Raw genomic sequence first — 24,786 nt, forward strand, 5'->3', positions numbered from 1 at the left:
GCAAAGTTTGAGCTAAGAATCTTGAGACGTGGTCTTCACCACACAGCAGGTGGAAAAGAATCGGGATAGAACAAAAATCATGTGCATGGAGGCAGTTATCAACGTTACTGTTGTAAGAAGCAGAGCAGGACCGTATGTTGAAGGAGCTGAGCACGGCCGCTGGAGCGATTGTTAAGCAACACATGGATCGCAAGCACCAGGACTTTTATTATGACAGAGCACAGTCACCAGCGCTATTTCCGCTTTTCTGGTCATGAGTATGAGGTAACGCTGCTCTGTTTATTATATTGGATACATTTAAGTATGTTTAAAAGGATGGTATGACATTACTAATGTGCATTTGCTCAATGGCTGTTGTGACATTTTTTCATACTGCTAAGAGAAAAGCACTTCTGTAAAATAAAACCGGAGGGTAACGCAGATATGACGCAATTGACAGGCGACTCACTCAGACGTCCCGGTTCCTTGGGTTAAAATTGCAATTCTTACACAATTTACAAATAGTTGGAAACATTTGGGATATTGTAAGTACTCAACTGAACAAAATATATAACACTGGCCTAGTGCTTTTTGGATATTTTACTGCAGAAATACTACATAGAGCAACTTTAAGATCTAAGCATCAATTCCAGAGTCTAAAACAAAATCCTGAAATATGTGTGTACATGAACAATATTGATAGTATGTTGAACAGAAAAATTACATCCTGGAATCTTCTATAGGAAAATGCAACAGAAAACCCCTGACTTGGCTGTATCCCTCCAGATTTAATCTCCAGTGTGATTCATCAGATATGTGCGGCTCACTTATTCTAAAGCCACGCGCAAAGCTGAAGATAATTACACGTCTGAATATACGTCTACACAGCAATTCACAGCCTGTCGCTTAGAAAGCACATTGCTCCTCAGCAAAACGGATTTGTGTCCATTTCATTCATACAATAAAATAATCTTTTTTTTTCTTTTTATTTGAATGCGGTAAATTCACTTTTTTGTCAACACAAAACAGTGTCTTCCACAGAGCTTTACTATCATAATAATATTAATGCAACTTCAATAGCTAAAAATAATCAGGGTATAAATGGTTTACATCTTCAGACTGTCACGCTACCTTCCCTTCTTTGTGAATTATTTTCTTTGTAGATTTGTACAATTCTGTAAGTTCAGTAAAACTTTTAAAAGTTTATAAATGCTATGGCATTAGCAAGAAAATTAAGTTTACTTTTTTAACACTGAAATCTCAATGTTTAAGGTATAATGTGTACATTTGAATTGCACTAGATTCACCATTTTTCACCCTAGTGAAAAATATACCAAAATGTTTTTGAAATATATTTATTTTATACTCCAAGTATACTTACAAATACATTTACATAATACACATCTGATGGTGTAAAATCGCTTTATACTGCAAAAAGGTTTGCCGCCTCCTTTGTACAAACTTCATTATACATGGCAAATTCTACAAAATGTTAGTTGACATTTCACCACAGTAGTTAACCACTTCAGCTCTGCGCCCCACATTTGGGTCCAAATTTGCATACGTCATAATTATTCGCAATATGCTGCAGAGCTGAAGTGTTATGATACAGATTCATTTACCTCGCACAGATCTTAGTAAACACTTTACACTGTTCATTTTGTGGTTGCCCACATGCTACAGTAACTCCATTACCAACATACTGTGTCAACTCAAGGATCATCTTGAGATCATATAACTCAAACTGAGTTTGAAAGCTGAAAGCTGATATCAGTTTTCTGACCATCTCATATTTTAGTGTTTAATTTGGGCAATAGGCCTGAATTTTGCATATCTCTGCAGTATCATATAAAGTCAATTCAAAGTGACAAATGACTGCCTATTGCCTAACTAAGCAGAGACAGAACTGTTAAGAGTCTGACAGCGTTCATCAGGGATGTGATGGAATAATCAGGAAGCCGATAACCATCTGATTGGAACAGCAGAATCAGCCTGTGGGAAAGAGATGCTGAATTTGTAATAGCTGTCCAAATACCAAGAAGAAAGGAGATATGACGATGTACACACAGGATCAGGGAGTCCCAGAAGGAAAGGATCCTGTAGCCTATGTATACAAATATAATCTAAAGATACAAAATGTGTGTTGCTTTATATTTTTATGTAGAAAAATAACATCTGTATGTAACAAATATGATAAAGTATATTAATATAAAACTGCCACAAATTATACAATTAACAACCGTATATAACAAACATTACGTACAAATGAATAAAACTGCAGAATTCATATAATAGATGTATAACAATTATTAAACTGGCACAAATAATTTGGCATTAGAACAACGACGGATTGTAACAATGTCAAAAATCCATGACAAAATACACATCACATCATATTTTGACTATACATAGTGCCACCATAAGAGCAACAATACACTTTAAACTAAATGCCAAGATGCTTTATACTTCCATATAAAAATTCTGCTATTCTCTTCTCTATTCTTTCTCTTCTCTCTCTCTCTCTCTCTCTCTCTCTCTCTCTCTCTCTCTCTCTCTCTCTCTCTCGGTTTAGATCTGATGCTGTGTGTGTGTGCCTCTAAAAAAATTGTGAACAATAAAAGATCTCAGTTCAGCAATGTGTCTGAGGCTAGCAGGCAGTAGTTGCTGGTGGAAGCGCTCTGGGGGCTTTGCAGAGATTGCTTTATTGTAAACCTTTTGAGGTTTAATTCTGTTTTCACAGTATATATGGTTTTACAGCTGTGTATGGCCATTCCTTCACAGTTTTAGAATCCTGAAAACCAAATGTGCTTTTTACTGGAATAGAAATATTCACTACATATTGCAGATTATTCACTAATATTTATTATTGTTTATTACATATTTCTTCCAGCAAAAATGCATGAGTGCTCACTTTCAGACAGCACAAAAAAAAGGTCAGAAAACTCAGTCTGGTCTGCGTCTCCATGAGAACAGGATGCCATGCCAACCATGGCAAGCACAGTGCTGTCAGTTCACATCACGTCAGGTTCCAACAGATACTTAAAATGACCCATATTTGAGGCGCTTAATCTTGTAGGCTATAAATATAGCTATTTCTTACAAATTTATCCCTTAATGTTCAGGTTCAAACGTGTGTCCCATACATCAGCATCTCAGGACTGGCATGTGCATGTGCCTCTGACAAGGCTAAAGCTTGAATGCCATGCCAAGAGACTAGAAAACTGATGGACAAGTTACTAATGCTGGGATCGCTAACTGCGAACAGTGACACTTATAAACAGACTGTATAAACCCAGCCTGATCTGCTGGCGATTTGTTTCGCTCTGCAGCTTAGGCTGGACATCTGTACATTAATTTATCCCTCTTCTGTTACAAATTATCAGGGACCAATCACAAACTGGATTGTCCACATGGCACGCTATTGGCGGGTTTTACACAATGATGGCTAGAGAAGTGATGGATCATTGGTCTGATTGGTTGAAGGACTATCAAATTGCATACCAAGTCATTTTTTAACTCTGCCCATTGATCACACCTCTTGTGGTCTGATTGGTTAAAGGACTATCAAATTTTGTACAGCGTCATTTGAACTATGCCAGTTGATCATGCCTTGTGCAGTAAAAATACAGAGCAGACTCCCCAGACCAATGATCAATCTTAAAAGATTGTGCTTGGTTTGGTGATAGCCAGACAAAGCAACACTTCTAACTCAACAACATTTTTCAGTAGCTCAGTTGCTTTTAAAACAATGCAACTTTTCCAGTAGCTACTACTTTTTTCCAGAAAGTAGCTGTGGAGCATGTCTAAAAGCTACATTTTGTTATGCATTCTGATGAACCTGCAATGCATTGAAGTAGCATAGCATTGTCTTTTTATTAGATCACAAACTAAAATTTTAATTGTGCATTACATTAATCTGTTATATCACACATCTTGCAGCATTAAAGTTCACTGAGGAGAGATCATCTAATGATTATGTTAAGGATGTATGGAAGTGGGTTGATGTTCAACTACTAAAAGTTACACTTTTGTATGTAATTTATACAAACCAATGGTGAATAATAGCCTTTTCAAATTGATTAATTATTCTGCCTTATACTATATCAAATATCTATTCCTGATTTATTTACAAATGATTCACAATAGTTTAATCTGTCCTGCTGCAGTTTTCTAATAAATCTAAAGATAACTAACTTTTCCGCCATTGCTCTTGCAAAGCATCTGTCAATCGAACAGGAAACAAAATCATGACATTGCTTAGTGTACTTATTATCACAGCTGTGATCTGATTAAACAGGTTAAAGTTCGTGTCTCAGAGCGCCTCTGTTCACAGTAAATGCTGCAAGCTTAAAGTGCATTTACTGTATATCCAACTTAAAAGGTGCACTGTGTAGTATTTGTGCAGTAAAATATCCAAAAAACCCTAGGCCAGTTATATATATATTGTTCAGTTGAGTTCTTACAATATCCCAAATGTTTCCAACTATTTGTAAATTGTGAGAAAATTACTATTTTAACCAAGGAGCCGGGACATCTGAGCATAGCGTTCTGAGGGAGTTGGTTGTCAATTACGTCATATCTGCGTTACCTTCAGTTTCCGGTTTTATTTGGCGAAAACGCTTTACTCTTAGCAGTGTGAACAAGTGTCACAGCAGGCACACAGTGTAATGTCATAAAATCATTTTTAACACACTTAAATGTATCTAATAAACAGAGCAGCGTTACCTCATACTCATGACTGAAAAAGCGGAAATGGTGCCGACGACTGGGTCCTGTCATAATAAAAGTCCTGGTGCTCGTGAGCCGTGTGTTGCTCAACAATCACTCCAGCGGCCGTACTCAGCTCCACAACACTTGGTCCTGCTCTGCTTCATACTACAGTAACATTAATAATCAAATTAATGAACATGAGTCCTATCCCGATTCTTTTCCACCGGCTGTGAGGTGAAGACCACATGTCCCAAGATTCTGAGCCCAAACTTGGCGTCATCAAAATACGCCTTTGTTTTGAATAGGCGACCTCTACCAGACGGAAATATTACATAGTGCAGATTTAAGTTGCATAACTTGCATATATTTTGTTTTTGCATTGATTACATTTGTTTCAATTTTACACTTTGACACTCAGTTTGAGATTTATATTGTTTGTATATTTGGATAGTTTACCATATAAAACAATACTCTCTGAAATCATAATTGTATTGCATTATGTTGTTTTAAACCTCAAATATTTTACTTAAAACATTCTTTATTAACAATTATTCAGTTCACATTCATGGCATTTGTAAGCTCAGCAGTACATCAGTATCCATTGTGCCGTAGTTCTACTGAAAAATCATGATCCTAACCTTTATTTCTATAGCAAAATCTCAGTTGGTCAGCCAGATTTATATTCTTAATCTTAATCAGTAAAATATAAAACACAATGCAACCAGAGACTGTAGTGTATTTTTCTAGTTTTTAAAAGTTTAGCTTAAAGTAATGCTTTAAATGAATAGTGCTCATAAACAGCTGATGAGATACTATTCTTACTTGAAACGGAGTAGACTCAGACCTTGCTTGGACCCTGAAATGGTATTTGATATGTCTCGAAATAAGTGGATAGAGCAGTGTTTCTCAAAATACCAGTTGTCTTCAGAACATTTCTGGACTGTCAACAAAGCTCTCCCTAAAACTATGACGAGTGAGTCAAACCAGAAAGGGTGTTGTTATTGATAACTGAAACTATAAAACACATTTATTTTTGTAAAAATTAAATTAAATAAGACGCTAACTAAAAACTAAAAGTAGACATTATCCCCTGGAAACTAACAGAAATTACTTTCATTTTAAGTACTAAAATTAAATTAAAGCTAAATAGAAAAAAAATGATAATGAATTGAATGCAGCAGAAGAGCAGGTCTAAACGAAGCCAAGTTTATGCTTTATCTGTGAACACGCATTCCATTAAGTAATTCCCTGCAGTAAACACATAATTCAGTCACTCAGTGCTTTTATAACTTTAAAACACAATTGTGATTATTGTTGCATGTGAAACCCTGACTGCCCATTGATATCAGTGAGTTTTGCTAATACACAAACGGCATAAGAATGAAACGTTAAATGTAAATAGGAAACTAACTTGCTATATCAGTCTCATGCTGTTTGGACATTCTACACACAGGCACTGATCTGTCATTAACTGAGTGAAACAATTAAAGACTAGAACAAAAGCTGAAGATCCAGGCTCGAGTTGCAGCTCACTTTCTTTTCTTTCTGGTCATCCACCCGCACTCCGTCTGACTCCTCTCCCTTGGAAACTCGAGCCCCCGCAGGGGTTGATTTAATCACAGCTAATTAAAGAGGAGTAAGTATCCAATGGGCTATTCGATCAGTGCAGAAGTTGTCCCAGGCGGCTAATTGTATCCTCCACCACAGCCCCTGCATAGAGTTACAGTGCCAGAGACTTAGGGGAGATTTTTAAAGTGTCCTTAGGGGACCGTGTAGCTATTAGTAGCTGCTGCCGACAGCTGATTTGTGTAAAGCAGATGGATGTGGTCAGTGATCTCCTGTACGATCTGCTGCCGCTTTATTAGGCGTTGAGAGAGAGCAAAGGACAGCTTGTTAGAACTTGGCTGCTCAATGACTCTTAATGCAGGTGGATTTTGCTTCTCCACACTGGTCAAGGGCCAGTTCACTCTCACACAATCCCATGCTTTGCGAAAAGAGATTGGATGGGGGAAAACACCTAAAGAAAATGCAGGCAGCACTTGGTGTGTAGCACTGACTGGTTGAATTAAGTTAATTATTAAAGGGATACTTCAGAGCTTTTTCATATTAAACTGTTATTCCCTTAACTAAGACAAGTTGACACATACCTCTCTCGTCTCAGTGCGTGCACTTAATCGCTCTGACGCGCTGTGACGTCCTGATAGCATTTAGCTTAGCCCACTAAGCCCAGTTCATTCACTATGGTGCCAAACCGAGATCAAGTTAGAAGCGACCAAACAGCTCCAAGTTTTCCCTATTTAAATACAGTTACACGAATAGTTGAACGATCAAGTATGATGACATAAAATAAAGAGTAGCGCTTTTCTAAGTGGATTAAAAAGGAGAATCCCCCTCCCTCTCTCATTTCTGTCGGGGGGGGGGGGGGGGGGGTTGAGGGAGATGTGAGGGAGGATGTTTCAGGCGTGACTTTTTACTGCGCCGTATTCTCAGAAGTGCTGTTCCACCATACATTATAGTTCTCCTTTTTAATCCACTTAGAAAAGCACCACTTTTTATTTTATGTCATCATACTTGATCGTTCAACTATTCGTGTAACTGTATTTAAATAGGGAAACCGTGAGGTGTTTGGTCTCTTCTAACTTGATCTCTGTTTGGTAGTGAATGAACTGGGCTTAGTGGGCTAAGCTAAATGCTATCAGATCGTCAGAGCGATTAAGTGCACGCACTGAGACGAGAGAGGTATGTGTCAACTCGTCTTAGTTAGGGGAATAACAGTTTAATATGAAAGAGCGGTGAATTATCCCTTTAACTTTTCAACATTATCAACATTACCAAAACTGACCTTCTCTGTAAGATTAAACATGGACACATTTTACAAGTACTGGTTAAAATGGTTAATGTATAGGAGTGTGGATGGAACATGAGATATTGTGTAATGTGGTTTTTCTTCCTTTTTCTTTTCCTTTCCTCACATTTACAATTTATCAATATAATTATATTGATAATCTCGTCCTATTTTTCAGTCAGTGAAATATTTCCCTAATGAAAATATTCAGCATTTTTATTTGTTTCATGGCGAGACCTTGAACTTTTTATGGACTTGAAAGGACCATTACCAAATATTCTCCTATATCTTTTTTTATACCTTTTTTTTCTTTCTGTATATGAACAACATAACTGTATATAATCTGTATGTGATACCCCTAGTGACCTGTCTGTTCAGTTTTTTTTGTCCTTTTTTCCGTGTTCCACTAAAAGCACACAAAGCATTTTTTTTTCAACAGTTGAAAAAAAAGGGGGGGGGGGTCACACATCATTGTAATGGATGAGATCAAGAAAATCACTAGATCTAAGCTTTTTTGAACAAGTAAAACTGCTGGCACAAAACTTTCAGGTTTCTTTTTCTTGCTGCAGAGTCAAAAACATTACAACAATATCTAAACAGCAGCATACACACAACAACAGCCATGTAAAGTTCATTGATCTATAAATATCAGAAAGAGCATTGTAGTGGAAAAATAATTGCTTTCAGTTCTACTCTACTCACTCAGTCCCACTGTGAAAAGTGCTGATTTTGACTATACGCCTCCTTACTCCTAATTTTTCACGTTTTAATGTTAATGACAGGGAAAAGGTAATCACAGAAAATTCCACATCTTGCACTATTTTTATGTTGATTTAGAAGTACATTAACTGATAAGAGGTAAGAGGATTAACAAAAATTTTAAGTGGGAAAAATTTTAATGTTTAGGGTAAGTTAATTAACTCGAACTAAGACTTAAATGAACAGTTCGTTCTTCCCCTTGCCCCACAAAACACACACACACACACACACACACACACACACACACACACACACACACTTTATATGACTTGCATACTAAGTCATATTCCAAGTCTTCTGGAGTCATATGATAGATTTGTTTTTGTTTTTTTTAAACTCACTGGGTGTTTTAACAAAAAAAGTCAGATGTCAGCTTATGATTTGTATTTATTGTCAGGACATGTCTATATTTCGACCTCATTAACATCCGCTTCCATGAGTAATGGCTCACTAAAATTTGCTGTCCAACTTGCACAAAGTCTAGTTTGTCTGCAGAGCCTATTGACACGCGACATGGAGATCGATGACTATTTGAATGTCTGTTCGTTGTTACTATCGATCTGAAACAAGCTAAGTGTTAAAGTTCAGTCTAAAAAGCAGCACATGGTCTTTTGAAATCTGCCCATTGAAGGTGGATGTTCCCTACACAATAATCGAATACTAATAACCTTCATTACTGCTGTGAATAAATGCAGTTCTCTGCTAGTGTCCTTACTTCAATAGCTTGTCTAATGATGCATACAATTACTGTGACCATACGGAATGTCAATGAAACATACAGTACACAGCGTTCAATATCATTTAATTCTAACTGCATCCCATAGCTGATGGCTAAGATTTTGCAATCTCTGACTCTCACATAAACATTTAGATGTGCATTTGGCCTCCTGTGGTGAGCGCTTTTGTTGGTCTGTTTGAAAGCAGTCTAAAAAACATGTAACATCTGCAAAAACCACAGGCATCATATACTTTATCTGCACATCAGAGAGTGCAAAAAGGCTGATCCCAGCAACATTCACACAACCTTAACCTTCTTGTTGTGTGAATAGCCCATCTAACACGGCAATAAAGCAGAAGCTTGCTTTATCCTACTGAGAGAAGAACAGCAGACTGACTATCATCTCAGATGATGGCTAAAGTTCAGAGATGAGTTAGACTTGACTTAAACTTTCTTGTTTATTTGTTTCTTGAATTTAACTTGCCTTCATTTAAAATTTGCCGGTCAAGAAAAAAAAAAATCACTTCCACTCTCAAACCCAAGCTTAAACACAGGCAGTATTAACTCAAAATGACAGAGCAACACAAAAACAGATGGGTCAAAACATATGTCACACAGCCTAATGATGATTAGATGGACTTACATGCTACAACTTTTGAGTGACCACTGTATTCATACATAAATAGGGCACCAGTCACTATAAGTATTCACAGACAAGCAAATTGTAAAGCAGGGTTGCCAGATCTCTCCTATAGGAGTCTGCAAATACACTTGATTTTAGGGGAGCTAGTTATGTTCTCACTCATAAACACAATCAAATAATCCCAACTATAAACAAATACATGAAATAAAAAAAATTGATAATTAAAAGAGACAATGTGTCAATGTGACATTTTCATTCTGTTGTGCTCCATCCTGCTGTTTTTAAAATGCTTACATAAACACTGCCTTAAAAATTAGGGCTGCACGATTAATCGAAATTGAACTGCAATTTTGAAAACAGTTGTGTAATTTTTTTTTAGGATTATTTAAAAGGTGTCATGAACTGGCTTTTATTTTTTTTATACTGTTGTCTGAGGTCAACTAATGACGTTTGTGCGGCTTTTACATTAAAAACATCATAACTAATAAGTAATAGGCTATTTTCTACACTGGTTTTGAGGTTCTCTCCAAAATGCTGGGTTTTGTTGGGCGTGACACACTGAAGACTTGGATTGGATAAGATTTGCATATTTAATGAGCTTCATGCTCCGCTGTCATATCTATGCCCCGGTGTCAGTTCACATGAGAGATTATTTTGAAAGCGGCAACTGCAACTTGTTTTTATCAAACAAACACAATGATTTATTTCTCATCCACCCGTGATTGTATTACATGCCCCTGCACAATCAGTCGATATAGGCGCGAACCATGGACTGTAGAAAAATATGGACGTAGTGTCTGTGACGTCATCCATAGGATTCCGATAAGCTGTTCGGAAGCGTTAAGTAGAGACGAGCTGGGCGTCGCCATCTTACAAGCGCATCATTGTGTGTGACACTCCCGGATAACAAACAATGGGCAAAAAGGCAGGATGTGGGCGGAGCTTTGGTGACGTAATGACTATAGACGGCGGATAGATGGCTATCCACCTGTCACTCAACATGACCACACCTTTAATTATGCAGAACTTCAAGGCTTTATATAATGTAAACGAATTAGTTATATTGTCAATGTATGGTCAAATGAGTTGTCATGAAGGGCAAAATTAGCCGTATAGAACATAACCACAATTTGTACCAGGCTGTAAATATGTTTTTTTTTTCTGCTGTAAAGTTGGGAATTTAAACTTAGGGCTCAATGAGATTCTGCACCCTTCTGGGGCCTGTTGAGGAATTGCAGTTTACATTACTTCCATATTGGCTTCAAGAGAGATTGCGGGAGGTTGCCGCTCTGCGCGAACACGCACACACACACACACACACACACACACACACACACGTTTGTTTTTGTGACATATGGGGACATTCCATAGGCGTAATGGTTTTTATGCTTTAACCGTATTTTCTATCCCCCTTACATTGCCCCTGCCCCTAAACCTACCCATCACATGAAACATTTTCCCTTTTTACCTCTTTAAAAAAAAAACTCATCCTGTATGATTTATAAGCATTTTGAAAAGTGGGGACATGGCCAATGTCCTCATATTACACCCTCTCCTTGTAATACCTATGTCATACCTATGGCATTATACACATTTGTGTCCTCATATGTCACAAAAACATGCCCACACACACACACACACACACACACACACACACACACACACACACACACACACACGTGCGCGCCCATCCTTATACAGCCCATGACTAGTACTATTACATATAAAAAAGACGTTTTACACACATAAGTTTGTTGCACCATTCCTGTCGGATCCAAAATAGAAGGCACAACATTGTGTCTACAAATCCAGGACCTTAGACTTGTTTACAAACCATTCCGCAGTGAAATGAAGTGCACACACAAACGTTTTTCCCCACGCGAGCTGGAACTTCATTTAAAAAAAAAATCCTAATATTATGAACTGAAGAAAGCTTATGCAGCGACTGTGTTCTTCCACAATGTCTTGTTGTCTTCTTCCAGATTGTTATTGCTGCTGGCTAGCGAGTCGATCAGCTCCATGAGGCGGTGGGCGGGGCTACTGAATTACACGTTCTGTAGAGGCATGTTTCGTCGCACTATGACATAAGGATCAAGCTCCCGAACGTTTTCGGGGCCTGGTGTCTATAAAAGCTTTTATTTGACTAAAAAGGGCATTTTCAGCTCTAAAACGTACAGGATAATCTTATATTACCATGACCTTTTATATATCAAAAGCTCAAGGGAAAGTTGATTTCTCAATTCATTACCCCTTTAATGAATAGAAACTTCAAAAGAACAGCATCTGAAATATAAAGCTTTTGCAACATTATAAAATGTCTATACTGTCACATTTGATCAATTTAATGCATCCTTGCTGAAAATTTATTTATATTTTTAACCCCCCCCCCCAAAAAAAACCTTATTGACTCAACTTTTGAAAGGCAATGTTGCAACAATTGACACAACGTATTTCAACATTGATAATAATCATAAATGTCTCTTGCCGCTAGAATGATTTCTGAAGGATCATGTACGTGTACATACATACACACACACACATTTTTTTTTTTACAAATATATATATATTCTCCCAAATTGTGCAGCCCTTATAATATACACATGCATACATGCACACACATATATTGAAATTCAAATGTATTTACTTTCATTTTAAAATATATTTTCCTTCATAACTAAACATTTTCTTGTGTAGGGTATGGCGGACAATATTTTAAAATCAGTCTATTAAATTAAATGCTTGGATGTGCACACAATTTTGTTTTATTGGCTGGGGTTCATGAAGCACCTTACTGTGAAAAATTTTGGTTTTAGAGAGCAATGGCTAGAAAAGCTCATTAAAAGAAAACGTTGATCTACCAACCACTCTGATCTTTTCAAAGAATGTTTCAGACTTCAGGTCAAGAGGTATGACTATAGCTATGTGAATGTATGCTGGGATAAAAAAGCAAGCACAGTCATATATAACCACGTGATAAAGGTTTCATTTAAAAAAAAAAAATCTATATACAAAAAAAGAAAGTGGAATGAAATACTCAATACTCACATCATCTGTTCTGAGCTTCTTAGCTGGACATCCTCCATCTACTGGATGCAGCATGTAATATAGACGCACTTTGTTAGCATGTTTCCGGCTCTAAAAGAAAGAGGGGGGGGGGGGGGGGGGGGTAAATGTGTTATTATTATTGTACACATGATTATTCTGCAAAAATCACAGTTTGTATTGTAAGAGCATAAGATGGATGTATTACATCAAACATCAAAGATCTTGACCGATCTGTACCTTTCTAAAAGTTTTCATTTAAATAAATTTCATATAAAATGTCATGGTTCACCTATCCTTTGACAGACTAGAACATTTATGAATCGTAAAGAAAAAGTAAAAAAAATTATCATATGAAAGCACTGGAGCAGACTGAGTGAGAAGCAGTTGGTAGCACCCATAATATGCACAGGCCAATAAATAATTACTGTGGTTGCCTTTAAGTGAGTGTGGAGCCACAAATCACAAACCCATCAATTACTTGGGTTTGACAGCACAGCTTTCAGAGAGTGGGCCAAATCAATTCACTGCTCAGTTTACCTGAAAATGATGTTGTTTGACAAGAGGGTAATTGAACTTCATCCACAACACAAAGGCCTCAAGTGTGGAAATGAACAGAGTGGCACTAAAATAATCAGCATTAAAAGCCACTCATTTCCTCTTGAAGAAGTATAAGATTTCCTGTCTGCTTTTCTTAGACTTAGAAAAAATAAATGACACATAGACCTGGATAAAACATCTGACTACAGAGGAATGTAGTTAAAAAATATGTCACCTTGTGTTTGAAGATTACCTGAGAGAATCTTAATAGCCCAGTCCTCCTATTTCTCCACTTAAGAAAGTAAATATGAAAAAAGACATGGAGAGATCAAAAGAGACAGACGGAACTCAGAGGTATGAGAATGATGCTGCTTTAGCACCTGAAGAGAGTGCAAATGCAATAATTATTTCTCTTAAACCTTTTTGACAACAATTCTATCCATCATTTCCTCTCAGTTTCCCATAACACCAGCAAACAATAAATATGCAAATTTGCATATTTACACTTTTTTCCAGTCAGTGTTTAATAGTGAGGAGCTATCATCTGCTCTCATCATCAAGTCTCTTCTGCTCATCAAAGCTAGATTTATGTTATGCTATGTGAAATTTGTGTCAATACCCAACCCACAAATTTCTAGGGCTGTTTCGAATGCCATTTTTTGAGCTTCGAAGCTTAGGTGGCAATCAATATCGAATATTCGAAGCTTCGGTGGGTGGGGCTAAATATATAATAATAGTGTTGGTTTGCATTTGTATCATCTTTCACGACTTCACGTTTCACTCTTTGGCATCGTAAATGTGTTGCGGCAGACCCAGTGGAGTGCAGTGTTGCATTTGGTGCAATATGATCAGGTGGCACACATTCTTTAAATATTAATAAACATTTAATAATCTTTTAAATAGAACAGTTTCCGGTACGCATTACACGGGCAGGTTTATGCTCCGAAAACGGACAGTGCACAAGTGATACAAAACACAGTGTAGTGTAGTCTGGCTCCATTATCTTCATGAATTTTCTGAAGCCTTCGCCTTCAACTACATTAACGGGCCTCATATCCATAGCGACAAACTCTACTATGGCATCTATTATCTCTCTCGTTCTTTTCTCTGTTAACCGTTTTCGGATCTGCTGTGAAGGTTTGGGTTTTGTTGAGCATGTTGATGGCTGCGATACCTGTGGATGTACCTATAAACAAATTATTATTAGCCTGTGCTGCTGTATGTTTTTAAATAGTGTCGTATTTGCAATTAGCCTATTTATCATAGCAAATTAAGCGCATAAAAGCAGTTTTTTTTTTTTTTGGCGCATGCTACTTACTTGTGATTTTTCAAACTTGTGGTGCTGTTGTGGTAGGCCAGTTTCAAATTGCATATTTGACACACTACCATTGTCTTGTCATCCTCACTTAATTTAAAGTGCTACCAAACAGCTGAGGTCTTGGGCATTTTGTAACTATTCAGTATGAGATGAAATAAATCACTACGTTCGCCAACGGGTGGTTCAAGCATGAGTGAGAATGAGTCCGCGACGGAAGTCACGTGTAAAAAACAAAAAACGAATATTCGAATCTCAAAACTGAAAATCGAATGCCACCTCACCTAACAAATATTCGAATATTTGATTATTCTAGTACAGCCCTACAAATTTCATATATTGGCCCACTCCTTCACACAGATCTTCTCTAGATCAGTCAGGTTTCTGGCCTGTTGCTGAGAAACACGGAGTTTGAGCTGACCACATGACTTTCTCCCATGACTCCTCTGTATCATCCAAATGGTCATTGGCAAACTTAAGACGGGCCTGGACATGTGCTAGTTTAAGTAGGGGAACCTTCCGTGCCATGCATGATTTCAAACCATGACGTTTTAGTGTATTACAACAGTAACCTTGGAAATGGTGGTCCCAGCTCTTTTTTGGTCATTGACCAGCTTCTCCCGTGTAGTTCTGGGCTGATTTCTCACCTTTGTTAGGATCATTGAGACCCCACGAGGTGAGATCTTGCATGGAGCCCCAGTCTAAGGGAGATTGACAGTCATGTTTAGCTTCTTCTATTTTCTAATGATTGCTCTCTCTCTCACACACACACACGCACGCACGCACGCACGCACGCACGCACACACACACACACACACACACATAATGGTTTGTTTCGGCATAGACATACATGCGGAATCACATGTGAGGATGATGGATCGTTTAGGCTTAAATTCACGCGGAATCACACGGTGTAGACACCATTTTTTTCACCAAGCTGCTTCAATATCATCCAACTGCAGCCACAAATGGGCATTATCGTGCTGGTAGGGGTTACCGTTTTCGCAGACTGGAACGCCCCCTTCTTGTTCTTTTCCTCTTCTGCTGAACTGCTAGCTGTCAACATCCAGATTATCATCGCTAGTTAGTTTTTCCTCAAACAGAAGCTTCAATATAAGATCTAGCATCTTGCAACATGACATCATGACTTTGCGTAAACATAGACGCCACTTTCTAAAGCCAAGTGGCGTGTCATCTTTGTGCATTTTGAGCTATCCAGGTGAATGTCTACACCGTGTGATTCCGCGTGAATCTACGCCTAAACGATCCATCATCCTCACATGTGATTCCGCGTGTATGTCTATGCCGAAACAAACCATTTTGTGTGTGTGTGTGTGTGTGTGTGTGTGTGTGTGTGCCCACAATGTAAATGGATTTATAAATGTACTAAATTATGTTTTTTTGAAAATGTAAAAACCCAGAATGTTTCTTGTGATGGGTAGGTTTAGGGATCAGGGTTGGGTGTAGACAATCGTTATTGTGATTGACATGCCCAAATTAAATGTTTAGAATCGGTTGCAGGGCATTTACACTGAACTGGTTTGAGGGGGGGGGGGAAATCACGCATATGACATCATACCCATGTGCCTTGAGAAACTAATCGCAATTGGTCAATGAGACGCTACCAGGAATGCCCAATAGGCGTTCTTGTTTCATGACGGGAACACCCAAGCCACAGCTGGACCCTTCTCAGCTGCTTGGCAATTTCCCCGTAGCCCTTTTCAGCCTTGTGGAGATTTTGTCTTTAGTGTCTTTGGACAGCCTTTGGTCTTGGCCATGTTAGCAGTCGGTTTCTTACTGATTGTATGGGGTGGACAGGTGTCTTTATGCAGCTAACGACCTCAAACAGGTGCATCTAATTTAGGATAATAAATGGAGTGTAGGTTGACATTTTAAAGGCAGACTTACAGGTCTTTGAGGGTCAGAATTCTAGCCGATAGACAGGTGTTCAAAAACTTATTTGTAGCTGTATCATACAAATAAATAGTTGAAAAATTCATATATTGTGATTTCTGGATTTTTTTGGTGGACATGCACCTACGAGGACAATTTCAGACCCCTCCATGATTTCCAAGTGGAAGAACTTGCAAAATAGCATGGTGTTCAAATACTTATTTTCCTCTGTGTGTGTATGTGTGTGTGTGTGTGTGTGTGTGTGTGTGTGTGTGTGTGTGTGTGTGTGTGTGTGTGTGTGTGTGTGTGTATATATATATATCATATCTTTTATTCCGCAAGGACACATTGTATTGATCAAAAAATGACAATAAAGAGATTTACAATGTTAGAAAAAATGCTTTTCTTTTCTACTTTCTATTCGTCAGAGAATCCTGTAAGGCACAACTGTTTTCTATGGAGCCCATAAAGCACCTGAGGGATGGAAAAAATATGAGATGATAAAAGTGAGGGATAACATATTTTCAATACATTTCAATACTTTTACATTCCCCTGAAAAACTTTGCTCAAAGTTAAGAAAGTGGATGATGATTGTGGAACAAAGTTTTTTGTATTATTATTATTCAAATTCAAAACAATCCTAAATCATTCGCCTCAAACCAAAAAATATTTTCTCTACTTCCATCACAGTAGAGAAAATGTTTTATGGCACCACTGCATTTCAATTTGTCATATCACTCATTAATTTATAATATTTAAAATCAGCAACAATTCTAGACTTAACATATGCTTTAAATATACACATGATATCTTTGCCAGGTCTATTCTAAATTCTATTTTTCCTGCTTGCATAGATTGCAAGTTTTGCTTGACCAATCATAATGTTCATTAGCTTACCCTTTGCTTTTGACTGTACCCTAACCCCAAAATAAAAGCATTATGTGTGACCTTTTTTTCCAAATTTTAAAAAGTGGTTTAATTCTTACACATTATAAAAAAAAATTAAACACTGTTTGTCAAACCACAAAACACACACTGAGCATGAACTCTTGGGCTGTTACCATGAATAAATGCATTAATTGCAACACCAAAACTGAGTAAAATTCTCAATTGTAAGAAGAAGAAAAAGAATGAAGTAGAATAACAATGAAGGATAATGAAGGAGAAGGATAGAATGAGGGAGGAGAAGAAGGGGAAAGGAAGGAGGAGTAGGGGAAAAATGTTTCTTAGGCACCAAATCAGCATATTAGAATGATTTCTGAAGGATCATGTGACGCTGAAGACTGGTGGAATGGAAACTAATGGGTCCTGCACACTGTGCGATTTTTCAAAATCCTTTGCGAATGTCCCTTGTCAGACTGTACGAACATGATCCCCGATGTAAGCCATGTCACACTCTAAGATCTCAGTTGGCATTAATGTCAGATTGCACGATAGTGAAGGCGCGCTAATAACGGACGCGCACAAGAAATCTCATCCGGAGTTTTATATCATCAATGAATGACTCGTTCGGTGACGGTGAGCTGCATTACACGTGGGACTGAAATGGAGGCTACAAAGAAATCTCTAGCTCTCATTTTGGTCATAGTTTGTCTTGAAAAACGGAGATATTTGACTGTCGTCGAAGGAGAAGTCACACTGCAGGATTGTGTGCTAAATCTTCTGACACTGCCAGAATTTCATCTGAGGTTAAATTTGATCGCAGCGCTCCTTAATCGGCTGCCGATGAACATGTCAAACTAACGATCAAAGACGTCAGATTTTAGCCTGATCAGAGGAATCTTTTAGGATTTGCTAAATTTGTCTCAGACGGCCAAATTGTGGCCGAAATCACACCGTGTGCACCCAGCTTAAGACCCTGTACACACGGAGACACATTTATCTACGTAAAAATGTTGTATCGTATCAGCATTTCATCCAGATGGATCCGCCATTATGGGGGCCTGAAACCGCTTTTTTTTGTAGATGTGGCCTAAAATACACTGAACAAAATTATAAACGCAACACATTTGTTTTTGCACCCATTTTTCATGGGCTGAAGTGAAAGATCTAAGATCTGTCTTTCTATATACACAAAAGGCCTATTTCTCTCAAATGTTGTTCACAAATCTGTCTACATCTGTGAGTGAGCACTTCTACTTTGCCGAAATAATCCATCCACCTCAGAGGTGTGGTTGTCAAACAATATTTGAGAGAAATAGTCTTTTTGTGTATGTGGAAAGTCTTAAATCTTTCAGATTAGCTCAAGAAAATTGGTGCAAAAAACAATATTATTGCATTTATAAAACTATTATTTTATTATAATAATAATAATAATTATTATTATTATTATTATTATTATTAATATTATTATTATTATTAACAATATTGCTGTGTGTATAAATAAATGAAGCCTTGATGTGCACAAGAGACTTCTTTAAAAACTAAAAATCTTACTGAAACCAACCTTTAGAATTGTAGCATATATTGAATTATAAAAAGATTATTTGTACTTTTGTCAGACCAGGCACTATAACATAAAATGTGTATACATATCATTAACGTGTGCGTTTGTATGTGTTCCCATGTTTGAGATTTAACGCATTAACACAAAGAAATCATCAGATCTAATTGCAATTAATTTAATGAACAGACGCTTTACAGCCACACTCCTTTTGAAGAAAATGTGAAGAAATTCCACTTGCGAACTAATCTGACCCGAAGTGTACTTTTGAGTCCAGTCCTTATGGGAGTTTTGGGTAAGGTAATTACATTGAGGTAGACTAAACTAGTCTTATAGAGTGAAGTAAACTCAGATTGGGGATGAACTGTCACAGCAATAGATTTTAGAGAGCCACAATTTAGCTCTAAGCACAAAAAGAACAGGATGTTCCAAACCCCACTGTCATTTGGCCAGAGGAAAACGTTGAGCTCTACTCATGGGTAAGCACAGGGGGAAAATAGAGAAAGCTTTCAAGACTCATTACTGTAAAAGAACCCACACTCCACTGGTAAAGAACTGTTGGCTGAGACGTGTCTCCTTCAGGGTTTACTTTATGTTTTCATATCAAAAGTGAGTTAAAGAGTAGATGACCCTGTCAATACTGAGAGCAGGATTCCCGTCTAATGCACCGCTTCCAAGTTTATTCACTTGAACCGGAGTCGACTGTACCTACAGCATCTCATCTTTCTTACCTCAAACATGCAATGATGCTGGTAATACTTGCTAATATACCTTTGTAAACAAGTAGTGTAGTAGTTGGAGAATATGCTCCTTTTCCTAGAGGGCTTTTTAATGAATCCATCAAGGGAAAAGCAGGCTGACACCTTTAGAGATAACAACAGCATGCATGCCATAAGGATGCACAAATTAAAACCAGTCAAACTGTTTGGTGGCACATAGACACTTCCATGCTGAGACACATTTTAAAAGAACACCGATGGCACTGAGTCGAATTTTGTATTATAGTTTTTCAATTTGGCAATGCACTTCAAAGGATAAATGGTTCATAAGGAAAAGTCTAATTTATTTAACACATTAATGCTGCAAGCTGTTCACATGTTGTTCTGGGGTTTTGTCAATGCTGTTTTACTGTATGGCTAGCCAGCTTGGTAGAGCATTGACCTGTAGAAGTTACCAGAGGAGCAGGGCCTAAAATGAACACTTGTCAAGCGCCAAATGAATGTAAAAATTGCCGTTGGCGAGTGTATGAAACACCACTCACCAGGTGGCCGGTAACATTTTTATGAATTCTAACAATCCATGAATGTGAACAAGAAAGTTTAAGTTTAATGAAAGTTTAAGCCTTGACAAGACTAAGTGAAAAGGAGCTCATTGTTACTCATGTGAGCACATTACTCCAGTTCTGAAATCCCTACGTTGGCTCCGCATCTGTTAAGAATTGATTTTAAAGTTTTAATGCATTCCATTCAACATTCTGGAAGGTCTCTTAGGTCAACTAACCAGAGACTTTTTATCAGAGACAGTTAAATTTTCCCCGATCTAGACTGAAACTTAAAGGAGACTTTTGAACTTTCAAACTTTGGAACAGCTTGCCTGTCTCTATTAGAACTGCCTCTACATTGCACGAGTTTAAAGCAAAACTCAAAACATATTTTTTTTCTCTGCATGGCTTTTAATTGTAGCAAATGTGTGCCGTGTCTGGTCTATTTTGTGTCCTAATTTATGTTTTACATGGTGCTATATTTTGCTGATATTTGATAAAAATGTACAGCACCGTGGTCAACAATTGTTGTTTTTAATGGTGATATATTAATAAGTTGAGTTGTGAGTTGGGAAGTTTTGTTTTGCGCACATCCTGAAGTGCTCGCCCACACAGCTACATCAGACAGCGTGCGAATACTAAACTGAGCTCTCTTTCTGATGTATTCTTTCAATTGAGTGGACAAATTGACACACATCTGTCCCAAAATATAGTGAGTATCATAGTAAACATAGTTATGTCAGTTAAGTAAACACATGTGTATCAGTATATAGATCCTTGCATTCATTCAGTGACAGCAGCAGGAATATTAGGCGTGTCTTAAAATCATACTCAAACAACAAAACAAAATATAATGTACTGCTCTTGATTGAATAACTTTTATACCTTTATTTAGGATTAATTAACAAGGATGTTTAATTCATACACTCCAAAAAATGCTGGGTTAAAAACAACCCAAGTTGGGTTGAAAATGCACTTACCCAACAATTGGGTTGTTTTAACCCAATGGCTGAGTTGTTTTAACCCAGCAATTGGGTTGTCTTAAGCAACATTTAACCCAACCGCTGGGTTAAAACAACTCAACCGTTGGGTAAAATCAACCCAATTGTTAGGTTAGTGCATTTTCAACCCAACTTGGGTTGTTTTTAACCCAGCATTTTTTAGAGTGTACAGTGAAGATGCAGTGTTATTTTACATTTGCTTTCTGTACCTGAAAACTAGTATACTGGAAAAACCTGAAAAGCTTTTGTTTACTTACTTTGTAACTTCGTTATATTGTATTTATTTGTGCTTTTGCTTGTAATTTAATTATCACTGCCATTACTGCCATTTCATGGACGGTAAAAAATATTTTACCGGCCATTGGTAGGTGTGGCAAAATATGCACATTTCTTCGAAATATAGTTTAAAGTAAAAAAAAAAAAAAATACCCAGAGATGGATTTATGCATACTATAGGCAAATGACTACGCTCGCACATCCGGGGTGATTACAATGAGGATTTTTTATTTATTATTATTATTTTAATGTAATGCTAAAACTCTGTAAGGCAATATAAAATGTAAAATATTGATGCTGGCAGCCAGAAACTATTTTTTTCATAAATCATTATTATACCCTTTACATCTGTGGGTTTTGCAAATATTTAACAAATGAAATTGGTATTTAAAAGAGCTTGTGAGTAAACCTCGTAACTCCATTGGATCCTCAATCTTTTATAAGATGAGATTTTGGACAAATGACAAAACTTAAAAAATAAATAAATAAACTGATCACTTAGCTACAGCTATACAACTTCAATACATGTCATAACCTGTATGCTGTGTAAAAAAACACAAAAAAACCCCTTGCTGCCTCAGATTCGATCATTCTAATCATAGAAGAAGAAAAAACGCACAGCCTGTTTGACATTTAACTAGCCAAAACCATTCATAAATTAATTTGAGGTTGAATAAAATATATGATGACATATTCAAGAATATGATCCTCATTTATAAAGCCACATTATAAACTGACAACAGAGTATTTCAATAAAAAAAGTTTTGGTACCAATTTTTAGGAGCAAATTTATTTTGCCTATAATATCAGGTAAAATGGGCCCTGAAAATACCACATAATATAAACTTGATATATCCCCTTGGTACAAGATATACAAAGATATATTTAAAAATGTGTTAAGTTGTAAAAAACTAAATCCAATGGTGCTGAAAAATACATTTACAGCTATAAATTTAAATTAGTCACCTGCATCAAATAAACTGGGTTAACAACATGCCACAGATCCACGGCATATTCTATCCCAAAGCACTATAACATCTTTACTATTTGGCCTAGTTGCTTAGTCATTATAGCATGTTCAGACCCAGGGAGCATGCAGGAGGACCGAATGCCAGGAAACTGAGTGAGATTTCAGATTCAAGCCAAACCTTCCTTGCACAGGCGTCTGCACCATGCTGACAGAAGATTAGTAGACAACACCTCTGATGGTGGTACAGCACCTCTGTAGATAACCAATACAAAAAAACTAGGGCATGCTATTGTTGTAACATTATTTTGTGAAAACATATCAAACAAACCCTCAGACATATTTTAACATGAACACCCTCTAGCAAAGCATTTATGAAAACACCACATTAATCTTATTATTAAAAGAAAACAATAACCTGAATGTGTATGAACCGGCACAACCAAAAAAAAGCCTCGAAATAATGAACGGACAAAATGTCATTAGTATGAATACAAGACAAACCAAATACTTTTTACTGGTAGTAAAAATCCTGAGCATCAAAGAGTAAGACATAACTTGACATTCTGAAAACGCTGTGCATGGTGAATCCAATCAGGGTTTCAAGTGTGGAAAAATGAGTTCATTAGCAATCAGTCTTTGTCTTGGGTATGAAAGACTTTGTTAGACCCAAGGACTCTTCACATGATATGTTTTCATGTTTTTCTGACAGGCCCTCATCCATATTTCTTCAGATCTTCACAAGCCTTTGTTCTGTCCATTAACACTTTCATCTTCCAATTTGTTTACCACTCATTCCAGAGCTAAAGAAAGCATTAGCACAGATGATGAAGATCTATGCTATGGCTTCAGTTTTGCCAGATAATCTGTAAGATTCCTAAAAGCATTAAAACCCACAGCTTAAAAGACAAAAACGTCAAAGCATGTTTTCCTGAATGAATGTATTGTGCTTTGTAATTTTTGAACAAGAACATGTGGACATCAAAATATGCAAACTCTAAGTACGGGTTTAAACTTTTATTTAGAAATGGCGATGAACAACAGTTAGCATATTTATATTGATGAATTCTCCTGAGTCAGTTTAAGTTTATAAACGTAATATAAATTTACGTTTGAAAATCTGATGAAATTGCGCACGTTTTGTACCCAGATGAACGTTATAAGAAACCCAAACTGGCAGCATATGCAGAGATGGATTTTGTTAGCCGAGCTGCCGAGACGTACTCCATCAATTTAAATAATAACAGACAATTTGCATGAATCACAAAGCGTGTCTGACTTTATGGGTTCCCAAATGCATATTATTAGAAAACCCAAACAAACAGCACATGCATAGACAGTTTACAACATTTACTGTGAACAGAGCAACTCTAAGTAACACGTAATCTGGACGCATGTAAATAATTAAATCGTCTTGCTTCACCCTGAAACACGTGCCATAAACGCTCACCTAAAGGATTATTAGAAACAATACGAATATACTGTGTTTGACCCCCTTTCGCCTTCAGAACTGCCTTAATTCTACGTGGCATTGATTCAACAAGGTGTTGAAAGCATTCTTTAGAAATGTTGGCCCATATTGATAGGATAGCATCTTGCAGTTGATGGTGATTTGTGGGATGCACATCCAGGGCACGAAGCTCCTGCTCCACCACATCCCAAAGAAATAAAGGTTATAAAGGTATGGACATAATCAGAAACAATGCTCAAGTAGACTGTGGCATTTAAACGATGCCCAATTGGCACTAAGGGGCCTAAAGTGTTTCAAGAAAACATCCCCACACCGTTACACCTCCACCAGCACCCTGCACAGTGGTAACAAGGCATGATGGATCCATGTTTTCATTCTGTTTACGCCAAATTCTGACTCTACCATCTGAATGTCTCAATAGAAATCGAGACTCATCAGACCAGGCAACATTTTTCCATTCTTCAACCGTCTAATTTTGGAGAGCTTGTCCAAGTTGTAAGGCTTTTTTCCTATTTGTAGTGGCGATGAGTGGTACCCGGTTGGGTCTTCTGCTGTTGTAGCCCATCCGCCTCAAGGTTGTGCGTGTTGTGGCTTCACAAATGCTTTGCTGCATACCTCATTGTAACAAGTGCTTATTTCAGTCAAAGTTGCTCTTCTATCAGCTTGAATCAGTCACCCCTTTTCCTTTGACCTCTAGCATCAACAAGGCATTTTCGCCCACAGGACTGCCGCATACTGGATGTTTTCCCTTTTCACACCATTCTTTGTAAATCCTAGAAATGGTTGTGCGTGAAAATCCCAGTAACTGGGCAGATTGTGAAATACTCAGACCGGCCCGTCTGGCACCAACAACCATGCCACGCTCAAAATGAAAAAATCCCACTTATCAGTGACAGAAACAAACTTGAAGTCACTGCCCTGA

General features: G+C 37.4%; 1 protein-coding gene and 1 long non-coding RNA gene across 3 annotated transcripts in view; one reads left to right on the forward strand and one right to left on the reverse strand.

Moving 5' to 3' along the window:
* LOC137071180 (uncharacterized) overlaps nucleotides 1-24,786 on the forward strand; it is a 157,171-nt gene that overhangs the window by 116,856 nt on the left and 15,529 nt on the right. The gene's annotated exons all lie outside the window — the stretch shown is intronic.
* zmat4a (zinc finger, matrin-type 4a) overlaps nucleotides 1-24,786 on the reverse strand; it is a 129,913-nt gene that overhangs the window by 67,814 nt on the left and 37,313 nt on the right. For both annotated transcript variants that reach the window (XM_067438929.1, XM_067438928.1), the window contains exon 3: nucleotides 12,700-12,789. In XM_067438929.1, the coding sequence (XP_067295030.1) occupies nucleotides 12,700-12,789 (90 nt within the window). The remainder of the gene's footprint in view (nucleotides 1-12,699; nucleotides 12,790-24,786) is intronic.

This window comes from Pseudorasbora parva, chromosome 3 (genome assembly GCF_024679245.1).
Source record: "Pseudorasbora parva isolate DD20220531a chromosome 3, ASM2467924v1, whole genome shotgun sequence".
In the NCBI taxonomy this organism is placed as follows: domain Eukaryota; kingdom Metazoa; phylum Chordata; class Actinopteri; order Cypriniformes; family Gobionidae; genus Pseudorasbora; species Pseudorasbora parva.